We start from the raw sequence: 17437 nt of genomic DNA on the forward strand, positions 1-17437 counted from the left end.
AACAACAATAGATCCCTTGAGAATTGTAAAGATGCCCAAAGTCACAAACACCATGACATACAATTTTCCTTCTTTTTTTTTTTTTTTTTTTTTTGAGGATCTGGGTTTTATATATATATATATATATATATTTTTTTTTATGGCTGTGTTGGGTCTTCGTTTCTTTTTTTTTTTTTCTTTTTTTTTTTTAAACATCTTTATTGAAGTATAATTGCCTTACAATAGTGTGTTAGCTTCTGCTTTATAACAAAGTGAATCAGTTATACATATACAATATGTTCCCATTTCTCTTCCCTCTTGCATCTCCCTCCCTCCCACCCTCCCCATCCCACCCCTCTAGGTGGTCACAAAGCACCGACCTGATCTCCCTGTGCTATGCGGCTGCTTCCCACTAGCTATCTATTTTACATTTGGTAGTGTATATATGTCCATGACACTCTCTTACCCTGTCACATCTCACCCCACCCCCTCCCCATATCCTCAAGTCCATTCTCTAGTAGGTCTGTGTCTTTATTCCCGTCTTGCCACTAGGTTCTTCATGGCCTTTTTTTTTTTTCCTTAGATTCCGTATATATGTGTTAGCATACTGTATTTGTTTTTCTCTTTCTGACTTACTTCACTCTGTATGACAGACTCTAACTCCATCCACCTCATTACAAATACCTCCATTTCATTTCTTTTTATGGCTGAGTAATATTCCATTGTATATATGTGCCACATCTTCTTTATCCATTCATCTGTCGATGGACATTTAGGTTGCTTCCAGGTCCTGGCTATTGTAAATAGAGCTGCAATGAACATTGTGGTACATGACACTTTTTGACCTATGGTTTTCTCAGGGTATATGCCCAGTAGTGGGATTGCTGGGTCGTATGGTAGTTCTATTTGTAGTTTTTTAAGGAACCTCCATACTGGGTCTTCGTTTCTGTGCGAGGGCTTTCTCTAGTTGCGGCAAGCGGGGGCCACTCTTCATCGCGGTGCGCGGGCCTCTCACTCTCGCGGGCTCTCCCGTTGCGGAGCACAGGCTCCAGACGCGCAGGCTCAGTAACTGTGGCTCACGGGCCCAGTCGCTCCGCGGCATGTGGGATCTTCCCAGACCAGGGCTCGAACCCGTGTTCCCTGCATTGGCAGGCAGATTCTCAACCACTGCGCCACCAGGGAAGCCCCAATTTTCCTTCTTAAAATGCAGCTTTTGCACTGTCTTCTTTAGGAGTACTTCTCCACAGGTCCAAGAACTACAATAAACACCATAAAACAAGAGACAACCTTTTGTGTGTATGTGCTTTTTTTCTGGGAAAAAAAATTCATAACTTTTAAAAGATTCCTAAAAGGGTCCATGACCCATCAAAAATTAAGAACACTTGAATTTGTTGGTGGCTCACATATGTAATATGAGCAAGTCTACAATACATCTTACACAGCAAAAAAAAAAAAAAGATGGAGGAGGATTCATGAAACTTTGCTAGTAAATAAGCTAATGTGACATTCCAAAATTTTTATTTTCTTTTGAAGAACTAGAATTTCTTAGACCTGTGTTAGACACAAATAGGGTGGCAGCTCAGCTGACAATGATATCTCCAGAAACCATACCTGTCCTCTGATTCCCTTCCTCCAGCAAAGACCCCCTTCCTATTGACACTTGATCCAAGCTAAGCAAGTCAGAACAATTCCCTGAAATTTTTCAGGCTGAAAATCTTGAGGAGGAAAGAGAATGAGAGAATGGAGATTACATCTAGAAAGACGCAGAAGCAAGAGGTTGAATAAAGTCCTAGGAACATGGGGGTCCTGGTTCCATTGTCTTCTCCCTACCCTACATACATGAGCTGCTAAATCCCCCTTTTTTTTCTACTTGCACTAGGTGAAGTCATGTTTCTGTCATTTGCAACTAAAAGAGTCCTGACCTCTTTATTTTCAACATCAGCTCTACCAGTTATCTTCATTTTCAGGCTCCTTCTCAGTAAAGGAACAAAGATACCCTCACAAGAAGAGGATATCTGCCCTGGCATGCTCTTAGCAGAGCTCATTCTCTGGGTAAGTGACTGCCTCCACAGATGAACCTCATGGGCAAAAATTTCATATTCACGTCTAAGAACAATTGCAAATTACCATAAGACCTGGGCCCTGATGGTTCTCAACAAGTTGAAAGAAAGAGACTATATAAAGCAAAATGATTAAAAATGGGGCTCTGGAAATAAATTCCCTGAGTTTGAATCCTTGACAAGTCACTTAAATTCTCTAAGTCTGAGTTTCATTGCCTACAAAATAAACAAAATAATAATAAAGCCAAGTGCATAGAAGAGTTGTGAAGATTGGATAAAACCATGTATACAATGCACATGTTATGGACTTGATATTTATAAGCATTCTCTAAACATGGACCATAATATTATGACTGAAGCTTCAAATGTTTGCTTCTCGAATGCCAGTATGTGAAAGCTATAAATATATACATGCCATTTGAAAGGAATTTAGACATTATATGAGATGCTGAATATTCATGAAGGGTTTCCAGCAAACGTTGACTTTTATATTGTCTTTTGACATCTCTACCTCCAAGCTTCTAAGGCTATGGAGAGTGTTAAGTGATCTTGCATAGCAAATTAGTCACCAGGTTAAGTCTCCTGATTCTAAATTCTATAACCTATCCACTTTGCTTTGTTTCATTGCATTGTTGTTGATTTGGGATATGGTTATTTAAAAATTCTTTGCCCCTCCTTCCATCTTGAGATAGAGTCTAATTCTCCTCCCTTTCAATATGGGTTGGTCTTAGTGACTCACTTCACTAATTTCTAAGGCAAACTGCTTCTGCCTGGATCTCTCAAGGGATCTTTGCCCTTGGACCCCAGCTGCCATACTATTAGGAATCCCAGACCAGATGGATAAGCTCTATGTAGGCCAACAGCCTCCAGCTAACAGCATCCTCTGAAACCCTAACTGGAAGCCAACATTGGCTGCCAGACTCTGAAGAGGCTTTCAAGAGGCTCCAGAGACCCAAGTGAGGATTACCAAATTGAGCCCAGTCAACCAGCAAACTGTAAGAGATAGTAATAATATATTGTTGTTGTTGTGTGCCATTAAGTTTGGGATGGTTTGTTACATACCAACAGATATGTAGATAACAGAATGGGAGCAGGGGTACAGAGAGAGCACTCATACATTTGGGCACTATTTGTAGGTGTAGGCAACAAACTTCACAGAACCAATTGATCCCATGTAGGCAAGGCTCAACTGCTCTGCCCACACATAAAAGGAATATAGTGCAAGCTCTGATGATTTGTCTTTGCCCCTCTAATATCAAGTCACCCTGTGCATTTTGCACCAAGAGAAGAATAGAAGAGCTTGCTTTGCAGGAAACAAATCCCCCATAGTCCATTCCTTTCCATTCAGCGCATAGTGCAGCAAAAAAGTCGGGAGCAGCTGAATGCAATGGCCTTTCCCCACACTCTAAAAATAATGGGTGCTCAGTGCACTCTGCACATATGTGTATGGATGAGAAGGAGACCAGCATTCCTCTCCAGACCAAGATTCATTGCTCCTCCTTCCAACCCTCTACTCTCTCACCTTCCCCAACACTACCACCCCACCTCATTGCTCAAGGATCTTTACCATCTATTATTTTCTTATTCCTTCAGCTTTCATTTCTCCATTGCTACTAGATGCCCTCTTTCCTTAGACAGCTTAAATCTTTGCCTTCTAACAAAAACAAAACTTTCCTTTATCTTATTATTTTTCTCTTGCTCTCCAATCAACAAATATCTGTGAGCCTGCCATGGCCCAGTTACTACATCGTGTGCCGGACTTTGGAGATGCCATCAAGGAGCTCCCAGACCAATAACGGAGCTCAGGTGCCAAGAAGTTTCTCTTCACAAGGAAACTTCTTGCCATAAGTTCAACTCTCTTGACCTCCTTTTCTTCACTGTCTGATCACAATTTTCCCTGCTAGGACCTCACTTCTAGTCCCACCAGCTCACTGCAACTACTCTTGCCAAGGTCTTAGTTGCTAAATCCATAGAGCTGATTTCATCCCTCACCTCACTTACCTAACGGACACTGTTGACCACACTCTCGAACTTAGAATTTTCTTCTCCTTTCTCTTCTTTACATTAAACTATATGAAGTAACAGTTTGTGTAAATCAAAAACGGTCAAATAGTCAAGATTTGGAGGAAGAAAGGATGAGTAGGTGGAACAACAGGGAATTTTTAGGGAAGTGAAACTATCCGTATGATATTATAATGATGAATGCACATCACTGTACATTTGTCAAAATCTGTGGAACGTACACCACCAAGAGTGAAGCCTAATATGAACTATGGATTTGGTTGGTAATGATGTGCTGATGGTGGTTCATTGATTGTAATAAATGTACCACTTGGGTGGGAGATTTGATGTGCGGGAGGCTGTCTGGGGTGTGATGAGGGCACGGAGAGAGTATAAGGGAACTAGTTGTACTTTCACTCAATCTTGCAGTGAACTTAAAACTGCTCTTTAAAAACTCATCTATTAATTTTTCTAAAAAGGCCAAATATCAGCAGTTTTACATGGTTCAACCTAACAATTCTACTCTCTTCCTCTCTGGCTGTTCCTTCTAGGTCTTTTCAGGCTTACCTCCCTCAGTTCCTTTCTTAGCTGTTGGTGTTCTCCAGGGTTCTGTGTTTTCTTCTCACTCTGAGATCCCCACAGGAAAAAGCCTTCTATCATTAGAATCCTGCATATCAGGCTCCCAAAAATGCTCTTCCACATCTCTTATCCTATGACCTCAAAATACTGGGTGACCACCTCCAAATGCCATGAAGGTTGTAGGCTGCATCTCTGCCAATCTCAGACACAAACACTGCTTCCACGTTTGGGGAGGATTGAGTGCCAGGAACTTTCCATCAAAGGAAAAGAAAAATTAGCCTTTTAAATTCTTCCTCTCAGATAGCATGAATGCAATAGATTCTTTTATGAGAAGATATCACTTCCCACTACTGCCAAACATCCTTTTTCTTGCTTCTCTTTGGGTTCCGATTTGTGGCTCCAGAGGTGCTCACAAATTAGCACAGTGTTTGCAATAGTTCCACATGATATTTTGGAACATTTTGCAATATTAAGCAATTTAAATGATCCAAAATATGTATATCTGTAAACCTAGACATCATGCATGAAAATTGATGCTGATTTTTTACTATCATAGGTTAGGTTTCCTGGGACCAAACTCTGAGACTGAAATTTATTAGAGTTTTACAGGGAAAAAACACTCAGTGGGGAGGGTCAGTGAGGGAAGCAGGATTGGGCAACAGGGAGAAATTGAACTTTGATGCGGTTGTTGATGCAGAGCCTCTGTCAATACTACTGGAAGCTTCGGATCAGGGATGGTTGGCCCTTCAGAATTATCCCAGTGGTAGCACCTCAAAACTGACCTACCACTGAACAAAGGCAGCTCCCAGGGAGAAGGCATAACCTAGGGTGAGGCAGGTCCCTTCAGCAGAGAGCAATTCCCGGAGAGAGAGCCATCAGAAGCAAACACTGCAGCAGCTGCAGAAATGAGGCCTCAGTTCTGCAGGGAATCTGGATTGCACATCTTAGTGTCCATCACGTTTATGTGGGCAGCTAAATAGACTTTAGATGGTAGAATTGCAAATTCTATAATATTTATTAAAATTTTAATACTGTTTGTTTAAATCTTGAAAAAGTTAAACAATTTTCGTTTTATTTTGTTTTTTTTTAACTGTCAAAGGAAAGCCTATGAAAATGACATTAACATGGTTGAAAAGAAAAATGTATACAAGCCAGAATTTTGGCCAAAAATAGAGAAGTCACATATGTCTCACTGTTTATACTTGGCACTGTGAGTTGTGAGTTCGAATGTGCTGCAAGTAATGACATTCTTTGGAAGAACTCGAAGATTACACACAATATTTTACGGATCTGGTAAAAGACAGAAATCTTGATGAAACACATAGCAAATCTGACCTTATAACTGCTTTGAACACATGATAAGAATGCCCACTAAATACTATTACACTAAAGCAATTAGACTTAACTAAGTCTAAAATAGATGATACATTAGAATAATTATGTGAAACAGTAGAAAATCCTCAAATAAAGAACAAATTGTGGTCTTTGTTAGAAAAAGAAATTATTTCTATACTTGTTCTGATTAGTTATTTGGTATGAACTATTGTTTATTATTCATTATAAAAATAAAGAGATCTAAATGTGGATGTTTTATTTTTAAAAGAAATTTGAAGTATTTTCATTTTAGAGTAAATTATTTTTCTAGATGAAGAGAAACTACATGTGGAAAAATGCAAAAAAAAAAAAAGTGGCATTTTAATTAAGAATAAAGAAATTATTACAAAAGCCAAATCTGTTTGCATAGATGTGAAGGAGAAGATTCACCTATAAATAATCCTGAAACTCATTTCTCTAGAGATTATTTTCTGGCCATTTGAGATCAAGGCACAATCTCAATTGAGACTAAGAATGACAACGAATATAGATAAGTTGTCTCATTGAACAGGAACCCCAAAGAAGATCAGTGTTGCCTGGGGAACCACTACCAGAAGCTAAGAGAGATTGAAAGGATAAGGGTCCAGGCCCGGTATACCTACTTTGACCTTCTGATAAGATTTCATTAGAAGAAAAATGAGGAAGGATTCTGCTACTTAAAGAAAACACTTAAGCCGCTGATCTAAATTAACAATGTGATTTTTTAAATTTACATTTTTTATTATAAGTATATTTTGAATTTTAAAATTTAATATTTTTTCAAATATTCATTATTTTATACCTACTAAGACCTATCTTTCCTATTGGCCCCTGCAGTTTAAGGTGGCATTTGGGAACACAGGGGTAAAAGAGACCACTCAGCTAGAAGAATATTGAAAGACTTTACTGGTGTGTGGTATCCTATACTGCAGGGAAGTAAGCCATTGTTCCCATTTTTCACATATATATTTTAATTCAAAATATGACTATAAGTTCCCCAGGCTCCTTCCAGGAGGTGTTCCTTCTCATAAATTCATGTAACAGAGGGAAAAGAAGGTAAAGTCTTTATGATCTCTTGCGTGGGCCTTGAATTTTCTGCTGTTCTATGGTCTATAGCACCCTTAAGAGGCAATGTGTTCAAAGAAGCCAGTGGCCCAGATTCAATGTATCAGTAACTATGGATACTGTTCCAAGTGTAGTTATAGCACTTATTTAGTCCAAGTTATCAGCGACTAATTTGAACATGTCAATAGGACAAGATATTCAGGCAAGTTCTTTGTATCCTCAAGTAACATAATTCATGAGTATTTATACACATCAATAAATGTGAAGAAGGAGTTACCAGTTAGAATGCTTTAAGCTTCATGCAATAGAACATCCAACTCAGAATGGCTTAAATAATAAAGCTATGCATTGTCTCATATGACAGGAAGTTGAAGGAAGAACAGTTTTAGTGTTAGTTCAATCTGCAGCCCAACAATGTCTTCAAGACCCAGGTTCCTTCCCTCTTTCTGCTCTGCCTACACCAGCATGTTCATCTCAGGCTAACTCCCCTCATGGTCCAAAGACGGCTGTCCAGATGCCACCTGCAAACACAACACTCTGGAGCAGAAAAGAAACTGTTCATTTTCATAGATCTCTTTCTAAGAGTACTGAGAAACTTCTCCAGAGGCCCCTCAGAACAAACTCTCAGGGCTATTGGTCAGAATTTTGTAACATGTCCACACTTAAAACAATCACTGATGAGAAAGCTAGGACTGCTCTTCTGGTTTAAACCAATCATTATCTGCTCCCTGGGACTCCTTAGAAACACATGGCGGGTAGATAAGTGAACACAATTAGAGTTCTGTTTGTTGCCAAGGAAGGGTAAACAGCTTTTGCTTCTGAATGTCTGAACAGTGTCTTAAAATGTGTATTCATACAATCCGTTTCAACAATTTAGGAAATGGTAAATCTTTATCAGTAGCCCTCACTTTTCCCAAGTCTTTTTATAGTACTTAGTTAGACCAAAACAGCTTGCAGATATTTATCTAAAGAAAGATATTCATTCATCCATCCACTTATTCATTCAGTTAAGATGTTCTGAGTACCTATCATATTCAAGATATAGTTCACTTATGGAAGACTCAATAAAGCAAAGTTTATGTCATCACTAAATTTATTATTTGGAAAACACCAAACTTTAAAAATGATGTAATAGTTTCTCATGCCATAATGTGAAGGTGACTTTCAAATTAAATTCACCCAAGTTCCACAACATTTGCAAGATTTCTAGCCTAAACTTACAAATAAAATTTTCTTAAGAGAAAGTAATGGAAACAATTTGGATAAAGTATTGAATTTAAGAGTTACAGGGGAATTCCCTGATGGCCCAGTGGTTAGGACTTGGCCCTCTCGCTGCCAGAGCCCCGCTAAGATCCCACAAGCTGTGCTGTGCAGCCAAAAAAAAAGGAAAAAGAAAACAAACAAAAAAACAGAGTTATAGGAAATGGTAGATTTATTCCAACAATCCTGATTGACAAATATCAAACATAAAATACTTATGTCTGTAAAATTTGGGAATGTGATGATGGGAGAAAACCCAAAACAATGGCATTTATTTTGGGACGATTATCCTGGAAGAGTTATAATAACAAATTTGAAAACTATTATAGGAATTAGACTTGAGGTTATTTAGTCTAGCCCCTCCATGTACTGATAACTACGAAATAAGAGAAGACTCTGCCATTAACTCAAAAATTCCAGGGACATCCTAAGAACTAACCCCAAACCTGGTATTCTCCAGGACACAAAAACTTATTTGTTTTCCTTGGAGATCTGAGCCAGGAAGTTTCTTCTCACATTACTCCTAAAAGACAACCCCACCAGATGCATGTCAGGAAAAACCAACTAACTGAATTAAAGTGTGCAGAAATGCAGGAAAGAGAAGACTAAAGAAGGGAACCCAGAGAGAAATTGTGATGGTATTAAGAACAATTCTATGTTTTTGTTTTATTTTATTTTAACTATTATTCATCCTGGATAATTCCTGTTTTGAAAATGAGTATCTAACTTATTCTATAAAGAGCTCAGTAATCAAGTGGCAGAAAGGTAGGCATTCTGTCAGCACCTCAATAGCTCATAGGTGTGGGCATTGGAGAAAGGCACCCTCTCCAGGTGGGCATAGCTTTTCCAGGAGAGTAGCTTAAGAAGGGGATCCTGACTGGATTTCAGCCCCCTCGTCCCCTTGGCTAGGGGCCCTTGCTCAGGGCACACAACACATAAATGTACACAGTGGCCATGCATGCTGGAGGAGAAAAATTTGGAATTCCTGAGGTTGTTCACCCAGACCCAGAACTTGAATGCCATGTACAAAGTCAGAATAAATCCACTCTACCAAAATCTTTTTTCATTACTGGTATCCTCAACTGTTGGCACAATAATCTTAATCATCTGACCTTTTAGAGGCAATTTCCTCATCTTGGCTGGACAGATCAGGCTAAATGCTACATTTGGCCCTATTTTTAAATTGCTCGGATGGTGTGAATGGGTGTGTGGCTCAGGGTGCCCACATAGGCTGGGCTCCTTCCAAGGACTATTTGTTCCTTGGGTGTAACCAGCAGCTGTAGACAGGAGTGGGGAATGGAGGTGAAGGAATGGTAAGGGTAGGGTCAGTGCCTTTCTTATCTGAGTAAAAGTGATTTCACCAATTACCCTGGGAAATGCTGAGCCTTAGTTTGGATTTCAGAGGGGTCACTCTTGGTCACCCATAAAATGACAGCCAGGTACACAACTCCCAAGTTCACACATAGTCACACAGCCAAACTGATTCCTTCCAGCCCTACCAGTGTAAATGGTGGCTGGAACTCAAAGACAAGCTTCTAGCTAAAACTGTGGCTTGGGTCCAAGCCCAAGCCAGCAAACTGCAGCAAACTGCAGCCTGCAGCCCAAATCCAGCCCACCGTCTGCCTTTGAGCAGCCCATGAGCTAAGAATGGGTTTTTACATTGTGAATGGTTGGGGAAAAAAGTCAAAAGAATACTAATATTGTGTAATGTGTAAAAGTTACATGAAATTCAAATATTCACAAATAAAGGTTGATGGGAACACAGACATGTTCATTTGTTTCCATATTGTCTGTGGCTGGCTTTGCACTCCAATGGCAGAATTGAGTAGCTGCAAGAAACCGTACGGTCACAAAGCCTAAAATATTTACTATCTGGCCCTTTCCAGAAAAAAGTTGTCAATCCTAAGCTAAGACATTAAACATGTTAGAGATGGTAGATAAGAACATCTCAAAAAATAAATTTCAGGCAAACCAATAAGACAAGGGCTATCAAATAGCCACATTCCAGTCTGAACCCATAATTAAGACTAAGTGATTACCCTGAGGATTAGGGTATTAAAAAAAAGAAGGGACATAAAACGTGTACACTCTGCACTTGGTGAGTGTGGAGATAATAACACCGTGTTGCTTGCTGCCACATCTCCATCCTAGGCCACTTCTTAGAGCTGGGCAGGTGCTCATTAAATAGTTATTCAGTGAATGAAAAGGAAGGGAGTAGGAAGAAACATAAAACAAGTGAAGCAAGAGTTGCATAGGGTTAGGAGTGCAAAAGGGACCCCAAGTACAACGATTTGTCTACCCTTGTATAATATGTCACGATTCTTAAAAGGTAGTAGAAATGCACGTTTTGGAAGCTAACATATCAAATGCTAAGTGCGTGCCCAGGAGACTAAGAAATGACTACGTAACTACAGTGACGGCCATGATGCCCGTTCAAGCCCACCTTGTCCCACTCCCTTCCTCAGTCACCAGACACTCGTCTATTGAGTCCAGAGACTAACTTCAGACTTGGAGATTAATGAGGGGAAGGAAATCAAATCTGAACCTCACGAAATAAACAGCACCACTTGTCACTGTTGATCTTTGATTAACTGGCTCTTTTTTCCGAACCAGGGCCTCTCTCTCTCTCTCTCTCTGTGTGTGCTTGCAGGTGACACCCACACATATCCTTCAGTGTTGGCAGAGATGCTCACTCAGATAACAACTGGAGTTCATGCTGCACATTTTCATCGTCGTGTGTCATCATCACCAAGCAAAACCACAACTATAGGAAAACAAAGCTGTTTGCTGCTCTTCTGTCTCAACTGACATTTCCACCCAGCTCTCACAATTTGTTCTTTGGAGCCAGAGGAGTGTTTCAATCTGTCATTGAGATAGCTATGCCAGTTGAAGTGTAAGTAGAATCCGATCCACCCCTACTCGAAGATAAATTCACCTTTCTGTGACTTTTTGTCCCCTAGAATTCCCAGTATTCCAAAACTTTTCACTGAGTTTACACAGGCAAATAAGATAAGGAAATGGGCTTGGGAAGTACACATTCTGGCCTTTAGAGTGGCCTCAATAATGAGGTCAGCTCAGAACAGATGAAATATTCTTGGGTCATCCATATTTAATCCTTAGTGTTTTTCAAGCGTGGAACCCAGTGTCCATACCCTGAAAAGAACAAAAGGCACACTGAGGAAGTGTGCTCCATTCTTCCCTGGACAGTGGCCTGGGTCTCTAAGTGCTGAGAGCCTGGGAATCTTCAAGCGGAAAGCGCTCATTCCTTTGGGATGCCAAATTAGAGAAAGTTGGGAGGTCCACCCACTCAGATTCATTCCAGAAGAACCAGACTTCTTCTGAGCACCACTATTGAAAAGCCAAGAGTTAGTGCCTCAGCTAAAGAGATACAGATAAGGTAACAAACAAGTTTCTGGTGTGACTCCCAGACCATCCCATTTGCTGCTGCTTAGGGTGGTGGTCAGGGCCCCCATTATGATGGATCCAGAATTTTCTTTGATTTTTCTCACTCATCCATTATCTCTGTTCCAGACAAGGGGAGAGAGGAGAAAGTGTACTGCTTTAAAAGGAATCAATCTCTTTTATCAGACTGGATTTAAAAAAGTGAATTCAGGGCTGCAGCAAATTACACTCTTCACCTAGTTATGAAGTTAGAACGTGGTGGGAGGTCTGTTAGGTGAAGTCGCGAAGTTTGCATTTTATTTCATTTTGCACTTGAGTTTCAAGGTGCTAGAACCTTCTCACAGAACTAGGTTACACTATTTATATTAGCCCAATAAAGGAGTGCTTATTGAGCCGATACGTTTAATGCCGGAGTTTTTACCAACTTATCCTTCTCCAGTTGATTTGGTTTGTCCAATCAAACTCATGAGCTAAGTCTTTCTTGGAGTAACAGGTTTTGGTTATCTTTATTAAGTTCAATGAGCTCCATTTCAACGAAGAAAATAGTCCGTTTGGAGATGAACTCATAACACACCTATGTGACTTCAGGCCACACTCAAAGCACAATTTGCAATGAAGTAATAGGAGTTATTACGTGAAGTATCAGACCAGCTCTTGTGTCTCTTGTTCAAGGGCCTTTCCCTACCCACAAGAGGATAGCAGTGTGTGTGTGTGTGTGTATGTGTGTGTGTGAGTGTGATGATTGATATGCCTGATTTGAATTTTCAACTTGCTCCAAATGCCACAATTTTGTTTGTCGTTGTTCTTTTATTTTTAAACTATTGCAAGCCATTAGCGTGTTCAGTTATGACAAGAGCATGACAGGTGAAGAATCTGAAATTGTCTGTCCCCAGCATTCCCATCCTTGAGCTCTTTATGAATCACAGCCAGGCAAAGCATTTATAGAATTTGTTGGGGGCCAGGGGAGAAAAAAAAAAAGAAAGAGCAGCAGTTTAGTAGTCGAATGGGATTTGAACAACAAAGGCAACATTTTCAGAAGTCTTAGACTAAAGGCATGTTTAAAACATAGTCAATACTCCATTAAGAGGGAAGTTAGGGACTTCAATGGGAAATCAACTTAATTTCAACTGTGGCTTATTTAGTGTGACTTTTTAAGATGACTCTAACAGTATTGGTTTTCGTCACTGCACAAACATTTCTAAAATGTAAATGAACTTATAGCTACCAGGTTTTCTTTCACCAGGCTTGGCTGTGTGTATGTTTTACATCCTGTCTCACTAATAAAATGGATTTTTGAGCTTATTAATAGGAAAGTGGAAAACAGAACTGACTCTCTCCTTCTCAGAGTCTGATTAGTACATTTAGACTGACCATTAATTCATAAAGGCATGTGAAATTCACTCATCCAGTCGATAAATATTTGTTACATGCCAGGCACTGTTCTGGGCACTGGAGATATGGCAATAAACAAAACAAAGTTCAATCGCTCCTAGAGCTTACATTCTAGTTTGGGGAATTAGACAGTGAACAAATAAATAAGTTTAAAAGTCAGGTATAAGAAATGGTGAAATGTTATGGAAAAACAAACAAGCAAGGAAAGTAGGTGGGGCTTGGGGAGATTTTACTAGGGTAGAAGGTGACACTTGAGCAGGGACATGAAGGAAATGAAGGAGCAAGCCAGGTAGATATCTGGGGAAGAGCATTCCAGACAGTGGAAACAGTATGTGTAAAGGCCCTGAGGTTGGAACATGCCTGTGATATTTGAGGAGGAATATATCAGAAAGTATGTATATACTTATAAGAAAGAGATTTACTGAGCCTCAAGTGCCCTTGCAGATACCAAAACCTGGGTAGTAACAGGTCTATAGCAGTGATGATTTTGGTTCTAGGTTCATCATTGCCACCATCTCCAACCTCCAGCATGTAGTCAAATTTAACAATTTGGGATCAATCCCCAGGCCTGCTGTTGCTCCTGTGCAGCAGTACAAAAGGCCAGGATGAGGGATCTGATATCCATTTAACCACCAACATCCCCATTAAATTAGCCATGAGAACTAGTGGCTCAGTTAGTTAACCTGAGGGATTGATGGAGTCAAGGCTGAAGTTTGATCTCTCTGATAGACCATTTACATCACACAGAATGCACAGGTAAGCCCAGCCTGACATCTCAGAGATATAATCCATTGGTCTGATGAGAAGTTGCGACTAAAGCCAAGCAAACAAACCAGAAGTGTACTTTGCTTTGAAATGAAACTAATATTTAAAAGTCTGGATTTTTTTTTCAAGGCTAAACTAGAGATTTATAAAAAGGGTTTATCCCATACCTTTTTTAAATAACAGGTTTTCTCCAGATTCATCACCAAAAGTGAAGCATACCTGCTCTGAAAAACAGTATTAAAGCACAAATTTAAAAACAGGCACATGGTAGTTCAGTAATTTTATCACTGAACACAGAACATAATGTATACTTGGTCTCTTTAAATTGGTATGCTCATCCCCAAATAAGTGAGCTCACAATCAAAAATTATAGAACCACTATTAATTATAAGACTCTTATAATAATAGCAGCAAATGGCATTGTTTTCTTCATAATTGCCATATCTGAAACTGTAAAAGCATTGCTCCAACCACTGTTCTTAAACCATTTCTTGGTTCACAGTAATAGTGAAAACGGACTTCCCTGTTAACATTTCTACTTTGGTTCTGTTCAGAGTGAGTAAGAAAAATCTAAAGTATGATTCATCTTCAGTAAACCTATTTTTCCCATCAGAAAATAAAACCATTTATTACCAAAGAGCAAATCTTTCCATTTTTTAATTTATTTTTTGTCATTGCCCTTTCTAAAAATTCTCCAGCTTTGTCCTTTTCAAATTCAATCTGATAACTTGGATTAAGGAACTCTGTATGCCAAGAGGCTGGCAATTTGGCACATGTGTCAGTATAAATTCAACAGTTTTCATCACCCAAGTACTTCTAAGTTTGACCTTCTTTGAAATAATTTAATTCATGGAATGGAAGCCCATTTAAAAATCAACCAAAGTTCAATATCCCCTGAACGGAATTATAAGATTTCTACCCCTCCGCATGTTACAAAAAAAAAAAAAAATTAGAGAAGACCTCTTTGTATACATAAAAGTGAGAGGCAGAATGCTGTACATTTTATTACAAGCTAAAATATTTTGAAACAGGAAATGGGAGGGAGTTTAGAGGATTTCAAATTTTGTAGCACCTCATCCCTGGGTAGTGAATTTAAATTTGTGTTATAATAGTCTCTTCCTTCTCAGGTCATTGCCCAGTTTAATTTTTATACATAGTTTATCTATATGACAATAATAATAATAGCTAACATATGTCAGTCATGGTACTATGTGCCAGGGACAAGCAGAAAAAAAAAAGACAAACTTGAGACATGCCCTCATGGAAATGATAGTATAGGAACAGACCTTTGTGATCATTATCTTCATTTTATAGTTGAAGAATCAGAGTCTTAGAAAGGCAGTGACTTGCCTGAGGCCAACTAGCAATAGTACTTGAGCCACGCCTATCTGCCTCTAAAACCTAGACTTCTCCAACGTCTGAATGAATCAAAGCACTGAACAAATTATAAGGGCAGCAGTAAAATCATTCTTCAAGGTCCCCAGACATACTCCAGTTGACCCAAACTGGAGCCAGAAAAATATTCATGGTGTTTCCAGGGTCTGGCCTTGCCTGGTATCTTGAGAACTTTGATGCTATCTCAAAAGCATCAAACACTTTTCCATGTCGATGGACCTCCAGGGTAAACAGGCAACTGAACCACAGAGTTCTGGAGCTCTGAGCCCTAAAGCACAGAAAGTCCCAGAAAGAAGCTCTCGCCATTTCTCCTTCTGCCTTCTGTCTTCTAGAAAACTCCTACCAGATGCCGGCCACCCCTGCGGCACGTGGCAAGAATTGTGTCGTTCCCTTCAGAAGTTTCTCGAGACCCATCCCTCATACTCTAATGGATACTAACATCCCTTTTTCACAGTATCATCACTTCTCCAGTAGATGCACTCTCAGCATCCCGCTGTAGATCTCCATTCAGACAATAAAGAAACCAACTGAGCAAACCTAAAATACATGGAACAGAAAAGTCCCCTGTATGATTCGACTGAAATGAGCTGCTAAACAAATAACCCTTCATAGTATTCAAATAATTTTGACATCAAGTGACCTTATTTCCTGACACATTCTTCCTTGGTGTGGGAGGACTACTTTATTCTTTTGAAATCATATTGTGAAGACTACCTTGAATTCCCATCACAAGGAGTAAGGAAAGCAAGTTGGTTTACCTCCCATTGCTTTGAAGGGATTCCATTGGTCAAAATGACTAAATAGGACCAGAATTCATCAAAAAGAAGGTCTACATCTTTACAAACTAAAATAAAACAGCATTAAATAGGAACTAAGTGACTCATTTCATGAGTGAGAGACAGTGTTTTAAGGGTTTTTTAAATGTTTATGTCTCACCACTCCCTCCCCCATTCCAACTTATCTCCACCCTAAACCCCCATTTAATCAAAGGGAATGATTTCCTAACCTTTTCTTCTCCATCTAAAAAGTCTTTCGATATCACACTTCACTTGGCCGCAATATGCAGGTGAGTTAGAAAGGAGTGGAACTGGAAGCCGATGTCAGGGCTAACAGAATCCGCTCACTTTCAGTTTTCTACCCTAACCGCTCAGTCAAGTCAATAAATACATGGTGAGTTTGAATTTGGGCCATGGCACTACAAGAGTCTGCCACAGTAATATTCTTTAACTTCATTTCAGAGTCTCAAGATGATGTTATTCGGTCTAGTTGTTCAAGAAAAATTGGCATTGGTGGCCTAACAGGAGGCCAAGGTGGCTGGCTGAAGACGAGGCAGTCCTTTCCTATCCAGAGCAATGGTGTTGAGCAGGTGAAGAGGGGCCAGCCGGCTTGCATCTGGATAGGCGTCCGTGTCAGGAACGGTAGGCTGCAAAGTCCCGTGCTGGCACGTAGGGCTGGTAGTGCTTTCGGGTGGGCCCCGGCCTGCGAGGTGTCATGTTCATGTAGTCACTCTGAAGCATCCTGTTTCTCTTACTCTTCATCTGCAGAAAAGAGAAATGTCACTGAGAAGGGGGCCAGGGACACAGAGGGAGATATCTGGGAGGAGTGCTAAGATTTGGGGGCAACTCTTCAGAACACAGACAGTCAAAGGAAGCTGAACAAACCAGAATTCATTGAGCACCTTGGACTTGCATAATGACCAATCAAACCCAACTACTTTGGACTCTTCCAAATTAACCTGAAAAATCTGAATCAAAGAAAGTATTTTAGAGAAATGCACCCTTGTTACTCTCAATGCAGCCATTTGAACTGAATTCCAAAAGCATGTCTAATTAACATATCTGCTGCTGATATGTGAATATTCTTGAAGGCCCTTCCTCCTTTGAAAAGGTTAAGCATCCCCATTGCAATCTTCTTGTATTAGTCATTTGCTCAAGAAGCCATTTTTTTTCATGATTAACCAAAGAGGACCTTCAGCCCTCCAGAGTCTGGAATAGTCACAATTTCATAGCAGTGGAGTCCAAATTAATTGGATGTTACAGTTCTAGACAACTAGATACAGTCCTATTCCTTTATACGTATGTATATTTCCATAAAGACAATAGCATCATTCATCTCCATCCCTCAGACACAGCTCTCTCTGGATGAATTTCTACCAGGAATGAGGGGTGATACTAACCCTAGAATAA

At 39.8% G+C, this 17437-nt stretch overlaps 1 protein-coding gene and 1 long non-coding RNA gene across 2 annotated transcripts in view; both read right to left on the minus strand.

Annotated features, from left to right (window-relative positions):
- Positions 1 to 17437, minus strand: part of LOC309631132 — a 372959-nt gene that overhangs the window by 268013 nt on the left and 87509 nt on the right. The window lies entirely within an intron of this gene.
- The window catches only part of CD28 (CD28 molecule), a 49257-nt gene continuing 32734 nt past the window's right edge, over positions 915 to 17437 (minus strand). The window contains exon 4 of the mRNA XM_082397211.1: positions 915 to 16789. Coding sequence (XP_082253337.1) covers positions 16661 to 16789 — 129 coding nt within the window. The 3' untranslated portion in view covers positions 915 to 16660. The remainder of the gene's footprint in view (positions 16790 to 17437) is intronic.

Source organism: Balaenoptera borealis, assembly GCF_965194805.1.
Source record: "Balaenoptera borealis genome assembly, chromosome: 6".
NCBI lineage: Eukaryota > Metazoa > Chordata > Mammalia > Artiodactyla > Balaenopteridae > Balaenoptera > Balaenoptera borealis.